General features: G+C 39.6%; 1 protein-coding gene, 1 long non-coding RNA gene and 1 other non-coding gene across 4 annotated transcripts; 2 read left to right on the top strand and 1 right to left on the bottom strand.

Annotated features, from left to right (window-relative positions):
- The first annotated feature begins 5,772 nt into the window (after positions 1-5,772).
- Positions 5,773-5,845, top strand: TRNAK-CUU. The gene has a single exon. It is a non-coding gene; the product is annotated as a tRNA-Lys (tRNA).
- A 690-nt stretch (positions 5,846-6,535) lies between these two features.
- Positions 6,536-8,674, bottom strand: LOC112196374 (transcription factor bHLH137). Of its 2 annotated transcripts, none has more exons than XM_040519365.1 (8): positions 8,240-8,674; positions 8,036-8,149; positions 7,882-7,947; positions 7,693-7,761; positions 7,512-7,595; positions 7,236-7,358; positions 7,012-7,101; positions 6,536-6,890 (listed from the first exon to the last, which is right to left on the bottom strand). In XM_040519365.1, the coding sequence occupies exons 1-7, from the start codon at positions 8,240-8,242 to the stop codon at positions 7,018-7,020; spliced, it is 543 nt and encodes a 180-aa protein (XP_040375299.1). In that variant the 5' UTR covers positions 8,243-8,674; the 3' UTR covers positions 6,536-6,890; positions 7,012-7,017. The 2 variants fall into 2 exon arrangements, with proteins under 2 accessions (XP_040375299.1, XP_024192471.1); XM_024336703.2 differs by having other exon boundaries at positions 6,539-6,890; positions 8,036-8,164.
- Positions 8,675-9,194: 520 nt separating this feature from the next.
- Positions 9,195-11,862, top strand: LOC112196268. The gene is made up of 4 exons (XR_002935088.2): positions 9,195-10,124; positions 10,223-10,273; positions 11,037-11,369; positions 11,466-11,862. It is a non-coding gene; the product is annotated as an uncharacterized LOC112196268 (long non-coding RNA).
- The last annotated feature ends 6,391 nt before the right edge of the window (positions 11,863-18,253 follow it).

The following is an 18,253-nucleotide window of genomic DNA, read 5'->3' as shown; positions in this document are numbered from 1 at the left end:
ATTGTCTCTTTGAAGAAAGAAAATCTAATCCAAAATGCTAGCTAATGCAAAACAATGGTAGTTGTCTAACTTCTTTCGGTAACTCCAAAATAAATGTGACCAGGTGAGTAGAGAGATGTCGGTGGAGTAAGGCTCGCTTAAGTACCACTAATCTCATAACCTTCCTAGACATCACACTTACTTTGGGTGAGCCTACTTTGAAGAAATACTAAACCATTGGCATCTACTACAAAAATATATGGCAATTGCCTATTACATCTCTTGGAAAATAAAAAGACTTAATCAAAATCGCCAGTCTCTGGATCTTGGCCTTTGAAGTCTTCAACCCTTAGAGCGAGATCGTCATCTTGAACTTCTTTCTCCATGTAATTTGCTTCCCTTACTTCACAATACGTCTTGTACGCATTAGCAACATTCTGGGGTGCATTACATGCTTTAGCCCAATGTCCGAACGCTCCACACCGAAGACTAGCATCATCATGGTTAGGCTCCCTTGATCGAGGCACGCCTAGAGCGCGTTGAGGACGGCTATGATCCTTGGTGGCGCCACCACCATAGCCGGAGGCTCTGCCTCTGTCTCTCTCTTCACACGTTGACCTCTACTGTTCTATGCATGCCTATCTTGGCGGTTTCCTTCCTCTTTGGGGCGAGAATATGGACCAGAACATCCAGAATAATCCCTTTCTTTAGGGTTTCGCTCCTAGCGCCCTCCCTTAGGGGCGCGACTATAATTAGACTTTGGAATTGGCTTTTCTCTCACTAGTCTAGAGTTATAGTTCTTCACAAGTATGTTGTCGTGCTTTTCAGCTACGTTCATGTCACCAATAAGCTCATGAACTCTTGTGATGCTTCCAGCATTGACATCAATCCGATAGTTCTTGGCTATCATCAATGCATAGACGAGGAATGTAGAGAGAGTCTTCTCGATCAACATCGTATCAGTGATTTTCTGCCCACAGAATTCCATCAAAGACTTGATACAAAGTGCTTCCGAATTGTGGCGGCGGCTATGCCATCTCACTTCTAAATCAGGAAGTAGGGAGTCATGAACGTTGCCAAAACGCTGCTCGAGTTCTACCCATAGTTTTCTAGGGTCTTCCTCATTGAGGTACTCATTTTGGAGCGCGTCATTGATGTGTCTTGTTATGAGAATTATGGCTTTAGCTTCATTAGCCTCTCTCGTAGCTCTATTCACTTCAAAAGCGGCAGCTTGTTGAGGAGTAAGCACGTTCTGACTTGGCTCTTGGATCGTACTTAGGATCCCATCAGCCTTAAGATGCTGGCACACATCACGGACCCACTTGTGGTATCCTGCGCCTGTTGTCTCTAGTGGAGTGAAGCTCAACTTGTTCAGGTTACTCATCTTGAAAAAAAACAAAAGATTAGGGTTAGTTTCGGAGTGAAAAAGGCTACCACGAAAACAATAAAAATTTCTAAGCGTAGACGCTTCCAAGAAATTAGGAATTTCCGAGCGTAATTGCTTCCAAGAAATTCAATTCCAAGAGGGGTTTGTTAGCCAAATAGCCACCCTCAAGTATAAGGGCCAAGTTATAGTGTAGGGGATACCCACGGGATTGGAAAACCCACTCTAGCTAAGGAAAACCTAAAGGGTGCTAGATGAATATGCAAATGTACAAGTCATAAACAATAGCTCACAAGTGAACCAAAGTTCATGGTGAATATATGCAAGATGGTGTAGTGGTTTGATTTTTGGCTTTGAAAATGGTTTCGAATCAAATTAACACAAAATGAAACTTGAAATGTAAACTAAGCTATGTTAAACTAGATGTGATAAAATGGATGGAAGTTAGAGCTTTAGGTTGTTCACCATAGCCTCCCTTGCATGCATTGATGTTCAAACTATAAGTAATGCAATCCCAAATATCCAATTACCCTCTTAGCATTCGGATAAGACTACTAAGGCCTAAACTCCTTTTATTTTATCAATTTCCACCGGATAAGTGCGAAACTAACTATCCAAGAACAAGTTACATTACCGGATAAGTATCAATTCCTTGCTCCTAGATGCATAAAGATTTGAGTTTAGATAATCAAGCAAGCAAACCAATCCTAGATCTAGGTGATTTTAACTCACTACCCTCACATACACACCTAGTGTGCTATCATGCTTTCAATGTCTAAAGCTAGCTATTCTCTAAACATTGTTCATGTAATGACAAATACAAAGTATTCAAATTAGCTAGATTCAAATACAAGCATTCACTTCTTGAATTAGCATGTGAAGATGATCGTGGAGAATGCATCAAATAAGACTCAAACATCAATTCATTACAAGTTTGGCTAGGGCTTTCAACCCTAGCCCCAACAAACTAATTACTCACTCATAATCAAATACATAAGCTTCAACATGTTTATGAACATCAAACTAAAAAGTAGGGATAGAGAAGGGACTAGTGATAATCAAGTTGAGGATAGTGTAGATGAACTCATGTGATGCTAGACTCCTCTCCTTCTTCTTCAAAGGTTGGTGATGGAATATGAGATGTAGAGATGATCAAGTGGTGAAATAGTGGAGTAGTGAAGCTTTTTGTCTATGAAATAGAATGGGTAGATGGAAAATATGATGAAGGTTGTGGTGGTAGTAATGGAGGTTTTATGAAGGAGATGAAGAGAGAGAAAAGATGTTATGGATTCAGGAATTGGTCCTTGAGAGTGAGAGGAGAAGGTGTTTATATAGGGAAGAAAAAGAAGAGTGAAATGATGAGTGGCAGAAAAATAATGAAAGTGGAGTATGGAAGGGGTTTGTAAAATATGGAAAAGATTGAGTAATGATGAAATGAAAGCAAAGCATGAAGGTGCAGAAATACAGAAGTGATGATGATATATTAAAGAGAATGGAGTAGAAAAATATATCAAAGGAAAAAGAGAAAAGCATCTAGCTTTCTTCATGTGGGTGGGAATATGTTGAGCTGTTTTTTAGGTCACTTTCTGCCCCTTTATTCCTTCAATTATATCTCCACCAAGAATTCAGAATGGGCCTCTGACTTCTTCATATCAAATGTTTCTCCATGATTCTAGATCATCCTGGTAGAATCTCAGAGTTAAATTCATTGTGGTTCGACCGTAAATGCTTCTGAAATACGTACAGGTCAGGTTTTCCAGTTTTCATCTTTCAGAAGATAGGACTGACTGTTTGAAGGCTTTCCACTCAAAACTAGCTCTAGTACTCTTCATAACAAATGATCCTTGGGATGTCTAGGATGAAACTGGAGAGTTTCAACGCATTCGGAGTTTTTTTGGTCAGGCAGCTACCCCTCATTTCTTGTCTAGCTCACTTTCTCCTAGACGGAGTAAGAAAATGTTCTAGGGTTAACTTTTTAGTGCATTTCCATTCTTCTCCATCATTTCCTAGCATGATAAGGAAAACATAATAAATATATATAAATAAACACAAAAGTTAACCAAAAGTACAAGATTCGGGAAATAATGAAATTGGATTAGTCAACATTAAATTTGGACTTTAGAACAAGTAATTTCCATGTCTTAGGGCACAAATATGTATATGAATTATGATCCAACATGGTTGGATTAGATCGAAACAATGATGTTTGTGGTCGATCGTTTTATCTCAATAAACTCTAAGTTTGGAGGACTCTACAAGCTCCAAGCTTGGAGTGAACACGAATCCCCACAGTTTGGCTTAATTTGATCTCCCCTATGATAAAGAAAGGGTAGAAGAAGGGAGGTTGCAAGTCTCTGAAAAAGAAGAGAAATTGAATGTAAAAACTCTAAAAAAAGGGGAACTTTTAGAAAGAAAAATATACCTCGAAATAGGTCGCAGGAAAAAGTGGTAAGAAAACTGGCTGGAAAAGTGGCCGGCAGTGACTTGTCTCCGGAGTTGCTGACGTGGCACCGGAGGTGCTGACGTGGCGTGATGACTTGGTTGAGATGACGTCAGTGGCTTGGGCTCCTGGGCTGCTGCTTGGGCTTCTGGGTTGTGGCTTGGGCTGCGGCTTGGCTCCTCCCTTTTTTTTTCTTCTTCTGCTCTCTGTCGGTTCAAGATGCAGAGCAGTCAGGTGGCCGGTTCAAGCATTTTTAGGCCGGTTCTGTGGTGACCAGAGAGAGGGGTCCCACAACACCACGACCCCGAGCCAATGAGAAACTGACATGTCATGAATGACATCCAGATAACTCATCAACCCGAAATCGCAAGGCCTTTTGGGTTCAAACTGTTGGTTTACAAAACACTTTCTTGGTCAAGTCGTTCTAGCAACCAAACAACACATTTTCAAAAGAGGAATTTGAAATGGGCTAAGAGTTTTGGGCTTGCAATCGGAGCCCAATTTGGAAAGTAAAACAAATCACTAAGTAACTACAAGCATGGGAGACGCGCCCCAGGGTTACGGGTCTCCCGAAATTTCTGTAAACGAGTAGGAAATAAATAAACAAATAAATTAGTGAGAAAGTAAATAAACAAGTTACTTCAAAATCCGGTAAATGACCAAAACCATTTCTTGATAAAGTCAAAGAGAAATGCGCCAAGCCGAGCCATGTGCCTCCTCTGTATGCTCCCCGACCACATACTCGAAACTTGCACACTGTTGTAGGGGTGAGCTTTCGTCCTCTCATGCCCAGTAGGGGCCGACCCAACCATGCTAGGTTTGAAAAATAATATACTTGAAAATATTTACTACATAATATTGTGCACGTTTATCGAAAATACTTTTAAAAGAGGCAACCACAAACATTTATTTCTTTTATATAGCATATGCAGTATGCTTCACACAATTTGGAGCTCCGAGATACTTACCTGCCGGCTAAACGAAAATAAATCGGTGACCGACCTGGTTCGTCATTCTTCGAGAACCAGCCAACTACTTTGTAGTCCTTGTGACTATAAGTAGTGAAAGTGTCCATTTCCTGGCCCTGAGTCTCCTATGACTGGTTCACTGTCTGTACTCACTCTTCCTCGACAAACATAGGAGCACGGCCCCCTCCGGAGGTTCACGGTTATCGACACCGTAGGATCCCTAGGAATCTACGCGTCTAGGTCCCATTCACTTTCAGGTCATAAGTACAAACATACAAGGGTACAATATCTCAACATGCAAGTCTAGCCTCAGTTTTCGCAATAAGCAATTATCAGTTATGAAAACACATGTATCATGAGGCATCGGCTAATGAACAACCAAAAACGTTCTTACAGGAAATATACTATCTTAGTATAGCATTCCACATATACTGAAAAGCCTCTAACAAGGAAGGGACAGCTCACCCTACCTAGATATGGAGTGCTCGCCACATTCGGGTTCGTTCCCGACTTTCGATCATTTGTCTAGATCCAAGTGCACACGCAGGATTCCCAACCTACTCCCATTGGATAAAAATGACGTTGTTCTGAATCAAGAGCAGGTTAAGATCATAAATAATGAAGAACTACGACCAGCACAGCTGGCACAGCGGGCACAACTGGCACGACCGACACAGCCAGCACAGCCGGCACAAGATTATGGCGGACTACAAGAACAGAACACTATCGATAACCTCTTGAATGAATGTTTTCCGACTCTTGATGACTTTGACTCGTATGACACTACCAGAATGGTAGATCTGATCGATGGGGCTGCCCTTCGATAACAATAGCCAACATCTTCAGTGATCACAAAGTACAGAGACCATAATTGTTTCGCTTTGGGATTGAAAATTTCATGTGTCGCTACATTTCTACTAGATGTCGAGCATGCGTATTACATCTTTGTAAATATAATAAAATTATGTCTATATATTTATGTTTTAACATCTGGTCAAGAAGCCCGTCTAGCTCAGTTGGTAGAGCGCAAGGCTCTTAACCTTGTGGTCGTGGGTTCGAGCCCCACGGTGGGCGACTGTTTAATTATTTTTGGCCTTTTTGCTTTTTCAACCGAATTCTTTAGCCATGTAGGTTTATGACAGATGCCAGCGAATGAGGGGTTCTTTAGTGCTCCAAAGTTTGAAGGGCCCCCAAGTTCTTAACCAGTCACCATCTAATTACCATATCTGTTGGCAACAAATTGGAATTGGTCGCTTGGTCAATGTCTCAGTGAGATGTCTATAGGTCCTCTAGAGTTTTCTCACTTTCTGTATGTACTAGCTAGTCTTCTTCCACATGACAATATGTGACGAGTCATCTATCATCATAGCACCGGAAAGTGGTCGACTCGATCCTTTCAAGCAAAAGCGCCTGAAATTGCAGTCGTAATCTCCACTTCAATTGGAAATCCAATTGAAAAGGATAGTGGTTTGTTTCTTGTTTTTTTCTTTTCGTCAGACAAGAGGATGATGATGGATAAGGAGGTTTGTTTCTTCTTCCATTTCTAAGAGATTAAGAGATTATAGGTACAATTAGTAATGAGTCACAATAAGAAAAACTTATAAATTACACAAGTCAATGGTTTGTAGTTTACACTTCTATCGTAGATATATATTCATCTCTTTATCACATGAATTAGTATGTATTGATAAGATAGACACATGGTTTTATACAACCGGTGATAACTAACTATTATGTTAATAAGGGATTCGAGTTAAGACTTGCTCAAATTTGACATAAATTCATAGCGAAATGTCAAATATGGGATATGGGTTAAATACATTTGGACATGAATTCATCAGTCACCATAGAGCATATTTAATACACTACCATAGAAAGTCAAGAGGACTTGGAGGAGATGCAACATTCTATCTAATGGAGGTTATTTAGCTTCACTATAACAGGACAATGATCCTCATTAGTACACAGCAGACCGAATGAATAGGCAGATGATAGCAAGTAATTTAGTAATGGAGTACACTGCTTCAACATCTGATTCAGTCTGCTTTTAATTAACCGCAAATAATAGTCGGTCCACATGAACCCGTTCAAGTTACAGAACTTGATGTTTATCGTTTGCCTACAACAAATGGGATTCAGAAAATGACTTGAGAAAGCTACGTACAGTTAGTAGATCAACTTTGTAATTGATGGAAGAAGTCATGGAACTGCGTGTTTAAGAGATTGATTATAGAAATGACCTTTTTCTAATTGGCTGAGCTTAGAAGGTGCATAAGCTGTCTAATAGCTTCAGGCTGCTCTTCCAGGTCCAATAACAAATCTCTACCATACTGTAAATATATATATATATATATATATATATATATATATATATCAAGTTATTAGAAGATCGATCGATCATAATAAGAGATGGTTTTCCTAAACATATAATGTACTTATTCCTTAGTAAATAAATTGTCACTACCTGAGGGATTAGAGTAGCTATTTGATCCTCTTTGAGCAAAAGGGAAGCAGAATGGCTTACCCCACCGTCTGCAAAAGACATGAACGGGATAGAGCTAGACTCTGGCACAGACGGCAACAGCCCCTGGGACGGAATATATATTATTTATGGTGATGGAATCAGAAGTTTAGAACAATTAAGGAATTTGGTGTGTACAAATTGAGCAAGCAGTTGGTGGTTATTAACTTATTAAGATAAAATGTACGTTTCAATGTTGAGCGCGCTTCTAGCCAGTACCTCAGGAACACATGCATTTCCGCTTGGATTCGGCTCACAGTCGTATAGCATGAGATCCACAAAAGCAAGCTTTGCCGCAAGGGACTGAACAAGGAAATATGGTAAGTGGCTAATGAGATGGAACCTAATCAAACCTCCATTGAGGTCATCCGCATTATACTTGTTAAGCCAAGACTCTTACCTCTACTTGATTCTGTAGCAATTGAACATATTTGATAATCTCATCCAGTATATGAGCCTTTCCAGTTATCTATAATTATTATAAACAGAAAAAGATCTTAACTATCTCAGATAGTAAATTCCAATAACAAAATCACAACAAAGTAAGGGTGCATTTATATCCAACAAGCCGATCGATCAGTATCCTAACCTTATCGCATCCAGGAACAAGTGATTGCAAGAGTTTCATTCTCATTCGGATTTGCGCTCTTCTTGCCTGGAAAACCACACCCAATTATTAAAATTGTGAAACCACTTACAAAGAGATTTATGTAGAAGAAGAAGCTGTATATAGCTATATATACCCTTTCCGCTAGACTGTGACTGTCGGTTGCTTCACCCCTCCTTGCCTTGACACGAACATAATCTTCTGTTGCGACTCCTTCAGCAGAAAGTCTGCTCCTCTTCCCCATCAGCTCCTTCAATTGATGCTCCTAACCAAGATTAACCCATCAAACATAAGCAGAACAGCTAGTCATCAAATATTCAAGTAGAAACAACCCGATTACCATTTTCGCTTCCTGTTCTTTTCTGCTCTAAGTTACGGCTGATCATGATTCATGACTCATATGAATGACGGGTGTGTACATATATTGTTGTTTCACAGCGACATTTTCACACAGAGGTGAATGCATGTGTACGTGGAAGGTGAAAGTGACTAATCCAGAGGGAGATGGTTTTTGAGAAGCGGGTAGTATTAATGAGTTTCATGTATTTGGAGATGCAGGGGAATCTCCTGGTTGTTTTTTTCTCCCAACTGACTGAACTGAGATGTATAATTGGGGAGAAACGGGCGGTGATTAATCGTTGTGTTGCTTTCTTTCTGAAATAAGAGAGACAGGTTCGTTGATCTTTCGGGCACGAAATACGAGCCAATTTCACCAGGGAGAGATGTTGGCGAGAGAAGGAAAAGGCTGCCATGCATTTGAGTACACTTGGGTTTCAATCTTCGAATTGTGAAGACTGAAGGGTAAACTAGGTGCGACCAGTTCCTTCATGAGAGGTACAAATTTTAAATTTACAGTACCGGAGGGGCTATGGGCTCGAACATCTGGGGCACCACCACATCAAAGAATCATAATTCTATGTGCGGCCTCATTTATTTCGTGTATTAGAGAATAAAAAAAACAAAACAAAAAACACACACACATTCAACATATACAACCTCTTAATCCGCAGTCAGAGTGGCAGCCAGTAATAGATGGGGAAAAAAGGGTAAAACTGTCATTACGCTCGCTTATGAACAGTATAAACAAGTACAGTGGATTTAAATATACTAAAGGTGAATCCATTGTATTACTGTTCATAAGCGTGCGTAATGACGATTTTACCCTTTTTTCCCATCTATTACTGGTTGCCACGTTGACTGTGGGTTGAGAGATTGGTCGGTGGGGGGTCTGTTGAAAAGATTGTTCTGCCCTCCTTTGAGATTTTTTTGCTCTGCTGTGTATCGATCTGATTTTCTTCTTCTAGAGTCATCTACTCTAATCCCTCACACCCAAGTCAAAATCCACCACTATGAAAAAGAGCAAGAGAGTTGTGAGCAGCAAGAACAGTGTTGACGACCATAGCTTCCAAAACAGAGCCGACCCAGAAGCTGGTCTTCTCAGACGAGTACAAAGCCACCATCTTTGCTGCAGAACCAAGCTCAGAAGCACAACCCACAATGCAAAAATCTCAAAGGTGATAGATGGTGCGATCTGGATTTGATAATCTGTGTTTCTTTCTTTTGGTATTGTATCCAGTGGTCTGCGCGTTGAGTAATTGGGCGCATCGCAAAAGCTTGTTTAGATTTCGATTTGGTAGAATAAATATCAACAGAGTTTAAGCTGATTTCCTTGAATGTGTTATGTGCTTTTTCAGTTTTGTGGTTGTTATAATCGGTATTTGTTTCTTTTTGTTTTGTATTCAGTGTTTTGCATTTTTATTAGAACCAGTTTGTGACGAGACAATTGGGTTGAGAACAAGTAGAACAGGTGTGGTATTTGATTGTGTTCATGTTTCTTTAATTGATTAGTTGATAATTGTGTGTGTTCTGAGGTTATCAAGGTCAGTCACTGAGATCAACACTGATAAAATTATACGGTGAGGAACTATAGTATGGTATGAACTATCAGAGAAAGATTCTAACTCAATACAATCAGTACAACGCAATAAAGATTAATCTTTTTGTCAAATACTTATGATCATTTAGTTTACTGATTTGTATTTTTCCTTTTGAACAGCTGCCAATCTCAGATTTTGCTGATAATCCATAGCGAAAGTATATGATTTGGCAGCAGTCAAGTACTGGGGAACATCAACTTTTACATATTTTCCGGTGTCTAATTACAAGAATGAAATTGATCTAATGACCACTCTAACAAAAGGAGGATACTTGGCCTTTCTAAGAAGGTATTTATTCATCTTCAAATTATTAAGCATTGAGCAGTCTACCTTAACTGTTGTAAAGATTTTAAGTCAGTAACCCTTTTGTTTTTGTCTATTCACAGAAGAAGCACGGGCTTTTCAAGTGGCGTATCCAAATACAGAGAAGTTGCAAGGTAAGCTTCATAATTAATCAATGCTTTGGTTGGGTCTGTATTATAATATTCATATGTGTCTTGAAAATTCTAATTATCATCCGTGTTGAGATTTCTTCCCTTCTTGTTCAAAACCATATTATCAAATGACATATATAATTATATACTGTTTGAGACGTTGAGGAACCTTACGTGCTAGAGAAATCTTCAGAAGAACTCTTAGATCTCATTGTGAGAGAGTTCCGCCAGAACTATACATCATTTTCTTTTATTATTTTTGCTATGTTTTGTTGAATTTTCGTGATGTATTGTGCGATGATTTCTTAACTGTCATTTAGGCTTTAACTTAATTAGTTTAGCTTCCCTGTCGCTATGTTTTGTAAAACAATTTTTTTTTGCTTTCTATCATATTTCAGGCTAAGCAGATGGAATCATACAGAAACTAATGAATAATCCAGGCAGCATAATTAAGCTATAGTTATAATTTGATGGGAGAAAGATCCTAGTATTTGGAAAAAGAGTTGTATGGTTCATAGAAGCTAATGATTAATCTAGGCAGCAAAATTAAGCTGCAAGCATTGCGTGTGTTTATGAGCAGCTAAAGACTTGATGGTTCTTCTGTTTGCATCTATTAGGGTTTACTCTTAGAAGAAAAAAATGTTTAGCTTCTTATATACAACAAATTTTATCTCTTTGACAATCGAGTATCAATTATGTGCTATTGCTTCGTAAATTTTCAATTCAATTGTGATTTTGAATTCTGATACAAGCTTTGTGCTTTCAGTGTCATTTCGTAGTATAAGAGCTTAGATAAGTAAGGGAAGCTGCAACATGATCCGAACCAAGTTATTTATATGGAATTGATTTCACTAGCCATGAATGAGAATAGATAAAGAGAGATGAGGGGTGCTTTTCCACCAATTAGAGAACCATTACGAAATTCTCTGAATCTGATGCAAGGGTTCTCTTTAGCCATCTGATTCAGGTAGTTTTATACTATCATGAAAATGGAATTCTCCACACAGATTTGAAGCCTGAGAATATTCTGTTGGACAAAAGCCTCTTCATCTCCCTATTAAATTGGCAGACTTTGGTTTTGCAACTTACATCAGGCCTGGTACTTCCAAATTTTCTTTGCTTTTTGATGATAGGTTTTTTGTTCCACTTTCGGTTAGTTGATGTCAGATATTTGACAATATTTTGGTTCAAGCAGGTTAGAGTTGCACGGTTTGGTGGTGAGTCCATTTTATATAGCGCCTAAGGTACTTGCTGGGGGCTAATGGTTGGAGTGCATTGGGGTAATTCTTTACATTCTTCTTAGCAGAATACCACCATTTTGGGGAAAGACAAAGTCAAGCATATTTGATGCTGTTAGGACAGCTGATCTGAGGTTCCCATCTGATCCTCGGAATGACATCACTAAAAGGCTCACTGCTCACTAGGTTTTAGGTAGTTTAAGGAATGATTGCACTAACAGAGTTTGTTCAAATGTTGATCTCAGATGCTAAAAGCTTGTAGCTGTTAAACACAGTTGATTTTGTTACTGTTTTCCTTATTTGGCTTCTGAAATAAAATGTTTTATAAATGGATCTATGTAGTTCAGAACTATATCCTCCCCCTTCTTACTAAAAAGAACACGTTCCCTAAGAATCTAAGATCATTCTAGCCAGCATCTGTAATATGATACGAGCTAAAATTGAAAGTTTGGTGTAGTATGATCAGTACTTTGATATGAATCTTTTGAAAGGACACAAGTCTTATTTCATTTGCAACTTTCTTCACCTTGATGCGAAAGCAAGAGGCTGAAATTTCAATACCAAATCATGACTTATTGGAAGAATGCCTCAAAACAAACTACCACTTTCTGATCAGTAACAAAAAAATCTCGCAGCAAAGCGCGGGCCGATTTACTAGTATATACATATACATAGATCACCTAGATACCACAACAGAGCATACATAGTGTAACGTCCCGAACCTAAATTTACCAGTTTATGAGCCTTTTGATGGGTAAACGACATTTACATTTACTTTTTAGCTCCGTTTAGATATTTTAGGGGCCCTAAAGTTGGCTTTTTGTTCAGGTCAAAATTTGAGAAAATGTTCTTCATGAAAGTTGTAGAGGACGTTAAACCGAGCGCGTGCATACGTGGTACGTAAAAATCGGAGTTCGTATGCGAAAGTTATAAGTGAAATATGAAAGTTACTGTTTATGAAAGATTGGTATTAATTTAAAAAGTTACTGTGGCCGGGTAACTTTTCTTTCTTTTCTCTCTCATTCCCCCTTGCTCTCTATCTCTCTTCTGCAACTCTCTCTTTCTCCACCTCTAGGCCACCAAATAGCGAGCTGCGAGCATCGATAGACTCGTCTCCTTCTCCTTAACACGCATGTGGCCATGTGGGAGTTATTTACAGCGATTTGGCCGGAAATGTGGAGATCGAACACTTAAAGGTATTTTCTGACTTTGTCACAGTTAAGAAAGTTATTGGAAATGTTGAGATGATACTATGGATGAAATTTGGTGGCCGGAGGAGGAGTTGGCCGCAACATGAATAGTGTGACGGTGAATAGTGCGGTGTATGAACAGTGATTTAAATTCTATTTTTTAAAGTTAGTTAAATCACATAAATATTATAGAGCTTATATGATGAAGTTTTGGTTAAATTGGAAAAGAAATTGGAAGTTGATTTAGGAGGATAAGATATTAGAATCGTATTTAATTGCCGGATTGTTATTCACGAATTATAATTGTATAAAAGGCGACGTGCCGAGTTACTGCTCGACGTAGGAAACCGGTAGCGTGGTCGCCTAAATAGTACTGTGAATGGACATTTATTTTAAATTAAATGTGCATGCAGTATATTATTATTTTATAATTGAGGTTTAATTTATTATTTGAATTATTGAGTGTTATGATTTTCTGAGCTTGATTTCTTGAGATTTATTATGCTCTATGAGTTACGAGATTTTTAGTGGCCGAATTTCCTTCCCAAGGGCTTTCAATAGATTTTCAAGCTATTTATTTATGAGTTTTTGAGTTGGGAAATCATTTTCGGAAAATGATTGATTAAGAAAATATTGTGAGAATTATTGATTTCGAATAGCGGTATATATGAGGATTTATGAGTACGAGTGTTTCATCGAATATTTGGGTATGATTGAATTATTGAGATTTCTTGAGTTTTGAGCTCCGCACCTATCAGCTTTGAAGTTTTATTGAGATTTCTTTCCGAAAGCATTTATTGATTTACCGAGGATTAATGCTTTCGAGAATTTATTGAGATATTGAGTTTTGAGTTATCGAGATATTCTTAAGTTAAGTTTTCGGTGAATTATTGATGACTTATTGGATTAATAACGGGTTTCCTTCCGAAAGCAATTATTTTAAGGAGGTTGATTCCAGTTTATTGAGGAGGCAACTAAGTCAGCGCATGCATGCATTACCTAGTTGGCAGTCCCTTCTAGGTAATAGTCTGGTTGGCAGTCCCTTCCAGACTACATCCCGGTTGACAGTCCCTTCCGATGCGTCACCTGGTTGGCAGTCCCTTCCAGATGACATGAGGTAGTTAGTTGGCAGTCCCTTCTAACTACCTGTGGGTAGTTGGCAGTCCCTTCTACCCACCGCCTCCTATTCCGGTTGACAGTCCCTTCCGATGCGTCACCTGGTTGGCAGTCCCTTCCAGATGACATGAGGTAGTTAGTTGGCAGTCCCTTCTAACTACCTGTGCCTAGTTGGCAGTCCCTTCTACCCGCCGCCTCCTATTCCGGTTGGCAGTCCCTTCCGATGCGTCATCTGGGTGGTAGTCCCTCCCAGATGGCATGAGATGATTAGACAGCAGTCCTTTCTAATCATCAAATGAGTTTTCTTGAAAAGGATTGAGTTGGAGATATTGTGAAATCTCGTTGCATGTCGGTTTTGTTAACAAGATATTTGAAATATGATTACTTATATGAGGGATTGAAGATTTTAAGAGATTGCAAGATGTTTTATTTTACGTGATTAAGATCGCAGTAAAGATGATGATTAAGAGTATTTCCAAGATTGTTACTGCATGCGAGTTTTTAGAGAATAACTTGGGAAAGCATTAAGTTTTACTTATACATTCGAAATTACTTATTTTCGTCCACTCACTCTAACGGTTTTTAAATGTTTTCTCCTGGGCCCTTCGGTTTTAAATGCCCAGTTTAGCTTGAGGTCGAGCGTACATGGGGTTGAGGCATAGCTGTCATAGCTTCCGCATTATAAAAGTCTCAGTCCTTTATCTTGTATTCTATTCTTTTGTACGCCTGTACATTAGATTGCTCTGATAACCTATGAGATTAATATTTTTAAGTTCAGAATTGTTTTGTGATTTGGGAGATGTTGTGTTTTAGAGAGCATGGTGGCTCCAGAAGATTAAGGGTGGATTATTTTAGAAGTGTAAATGTTTTTCTACAGGTTTTGGGTAGTCCATTTTTAGAGGGAGTTCCGCCAAATTTTTGGTAGAATTTCTTCTAAGGTGGGCCCCGCAGGGCCACTTTGGATTTCAAGGTGAAATCCGAGGTGGGTCATGTCACATAAACAACCTAAAAAGCTAGTAACAAGTGAATATCCAACAGATCAAGAGGAACAACAGAAAGATTAAGGGATAAACCGATAAACAACCCAACAGATGTGTAAAAACCATTTGATAACTCAGGCAATCCAAAAGATTTGATGGGAAGTGAAGAACGGGTGCACGGCTCAGGTCTTGGAACATGGTCGAAGGGGATAGAAGCTGGTAGAAGGCCGGTTCTCGACTAAAACTCTGAAATAATTGAGTTGGGATTCAACTAAATTATTAGGGGAGTGAAATTTGCACCCCCTTTCCAAAATACCCTCGAGTTAGATTTTATTTTCTTTTTTGGTCTTTTCTGCCTTCTCTCTCTCTCTCTCTCTCTCTCTCTCTCTCTCTCTTCCAAACCACGACAGAACTTTTCTCTCTTTCTTCTCCAAACAAAGTCAAACTCTCTTCTCCACTAGAAATATGAGAACTTTTCTCTTCTCCGCTCAAAACAAAAGTAACCTCTTAATCTTTATGAAAGTAGACATTTTTCTAGTTTCTTCATAAGAAAGCTAGGCAATAATATCGTCAAATCCAAAACCTTCAAATTCTAGTAACCTATCCTTCCCCAATCTCTTTATAAAAATGGATTATAACTAATCAAATCCTCGCAAAATTGTTTGCCCAAAAGACAATCCACCACCCTCTCAATAATTCAATCCATCATTTATTGCTTCTCAAACTCATACCAAGAATCCTGGTCTTCTAACTTTTCTCTCTTTTCCTAGCTTATATGAGAACCTCATACCAAAATGAGTGGCAAAGAATGAGATTGGATAAACCCCCTCTCCAACATTTCCACTCACACAAATTACACACCCTCTCAAAAATCTATCAGGGTATGTTTGGATGAGAAAATTATGAAGTCCGTAGGAATTTATAAATAATGGAATCTTTAACTCCATCAACCTAAATTCCATTAATTGCAATTTCTATTGTTTGGTTGTATCTATTTAGGATTTGAAATGTGTAATAAATTAAGAAAATTTAAAACAAATAAAAAAATACAATAGAAAAAAGCCTTATTTTGGAAATGAAAATTGAATACTGCAAAGAAATTCGTAAATGACACCTATTTTGGTGGAAATTGATGTGAGGAATTTACATGATGAATTCCATCGTTTTTTTCCACAAAGAAATTTAAATTTTCTAATCTGATAATGCCAAACGAGGGAATTGACTATTAGAAATTATGAAATCCTTACTTTCAATTAAATTCCATCATTTTTTCCCTCATCCAAACACACTCTAATTTCAAAACAAACTAAGCCAATCTAATCCCCATTGAAGAAGAAGAAGAAGAAGAAGAAGAAGAAGAAGAAGAAGAAGAAGAAGAAGCTTAAGCTCTCATCTCACCATGGCCAACATGATAATGGCCTCCTCCAAAGTCCCAATCTCCTCGACTGCCAAGCCCAAGCTCGTCCCCGTCCAAATCTCCATCCCCGAGCTCACCAAACGCCACGTCCTCCAATCCCTTAAATCCCTCTCCCTAATTGCCGCCACCTCCCTCACTGTTGCGTCGCCGAGATCGAGAAGGCGGCGCTCTTCGACTTCGACCTGACCTTGCCGATCCAGGCCGTCTAGTTCCTCTTTCTTATGATGGCCCTCAACAAGATATACTACTCGCCGCTAGGTAAGTTCATGGACGAGGGCGACGCCAACATCAGGGAGAAGCTAGGGAGCATGAAGGACACGTCGGTGGAGGTGAAGCAGCTGGAGGAGCAGGGTGTGGCGATCATGAGGGCGGCGAGGGTAAAGATATCAGTGGCGCTCTCGAAGATGAAGAAGGAGACACAGGTGGAGGTGGAGGTGGAGGTGAAGCTAGCGAAGGGGAGGAAGAAGGTGGAGGCGGAGTTGCAGGAGGCCTTGGGGAAATTGAAGGAGTAGAAGGAGGAGACCTTGAAGGCCTTGGACGCCCAGATTGCTAATCTTAGTGACCAACTTTTCTCTCTTTCTTCTCAAACTCATACTAAGAATCTTGGTCTTCTAGCTATTTCCATAAATATATATAGCAAGAAAGAGAGAAAAGTATGTCGTGGGTTGGAAGAGAAAGAGAGAGAGAGAGAGAGAGAGAGAGAGAGAGAGAGAGAGAGAGAGAGAGAGAGAGAGAGAGAGAGAGAGAGAGAGAGAGAGAGAGAGTGGGGGGGAGAGAGAAAAGAAGAAGAAAAGACCAAAAAAGAAAAAATAAAATAAAATCTGACTCGAGGGTATTTTGGGAAGTAGAGAAAGATGTAAGGGGAGATATTATTAAAAAACTGAAAGGGAGTGCAATTTACAATTTTTTTTTTTGATCAAATAAGAACTTCATTAATAATGAACTGCTTACAACGAGTTTTAGGCGACATCTCTTACCCAGAAATGACCACTAGACTTCACACTGGAACTCTATAATGACTGACTCTAAACTTGTACTACAACTGTATGACAAAGACAATAAGCGTAGGAGTAGTGAATCATTGACATCTCACCTCTCGTCTAGCCAGTAAGAACTCTAAAACTAGACAACTCACTTGTGTCGACACTAACTCACCAACCAGAGTCCTCCTGACCAGCTTTTGATCGACCAAGCCAACACTCGTTGTGACCTAAACTCGACTAAAAGGATTGCCGAACATTCAAACCTGGGACTAAAGAAAACCCAACACCATCACCACCCTATTGTCAACACCATCCATCCACAACTGCTCCAAATCGTCATCGCCTCCGACCCGAACCCAGATAGGAAAGACCCACTAGAAGGCCAAGGATGATTGTCTATGCCATAGCCAAACATTTTCGCCACCGCTGCTGACCCAACTCCAGAACAAGAATTACCCTCTAGATGGCGAAAGAGAAGATTTTCTCTGCCACACTCTTAGCAGTGCCTTATTACCAACAATACACCAACAACCAAGCAAACAACAAAACTAAAAGCTTTAAAACAAAAAACAACACTTAATGGACCTAGAGAAATACCCCAGGCCCAATTACCACCAGGCCCACATTCGGATTAAGGCCTAGACCGCCACCGCCTTCAAACCCTGACTACCGTCAAACTTCATCGCTCTAGCGCCAGCACCATCGGAGACTGATCGCCACCAACATCATACCATCCTTCCTTCAAGCCAGATCAGGATCGAACTAGCCATCACCCTTGAACTAGAGTTTCCCATCCCTGCCAACCACCGGACCAGACCAGATTGGACGACAGATCCCATCCGATCGGAGCCCGCCCAGCATAACCACCAGAGATCAAAGAAACCCCACTTCACCAACCACCCACAAACCCTCCAAACCAGATCAATCCAGCCACCCCCTCCACCACGTTTGTACGGTTCTGCTGTCCAACTTTGACTAGTCGCTGCCAATATGATCCTCCTACCAAGCCTCCGCCTGTCTAAAACCTTGCAAACCCTCATTGTTTGAATGGCAAAACCT

Source organism: Rosa chinensis, chromosome 4, assembly GCF_002994745.2.
Source record: "Rosa chinensis cultivar Old Blush chromosome 4, RchiOBHm-V2, whole genome shotgun sequence".
NCBI classification, from domain to species: domain Eukaryota; kingdom Viridiplantae; phylum Streptophyta; class Magnoliopsida; order Rosales; family Rosaceae; genus Rosa; species Rosa chinensis.
Note: the sequence above shows the minus strand (reverse complement) of the source record. Positions and strands in the feature narration are given on the sequence as shown.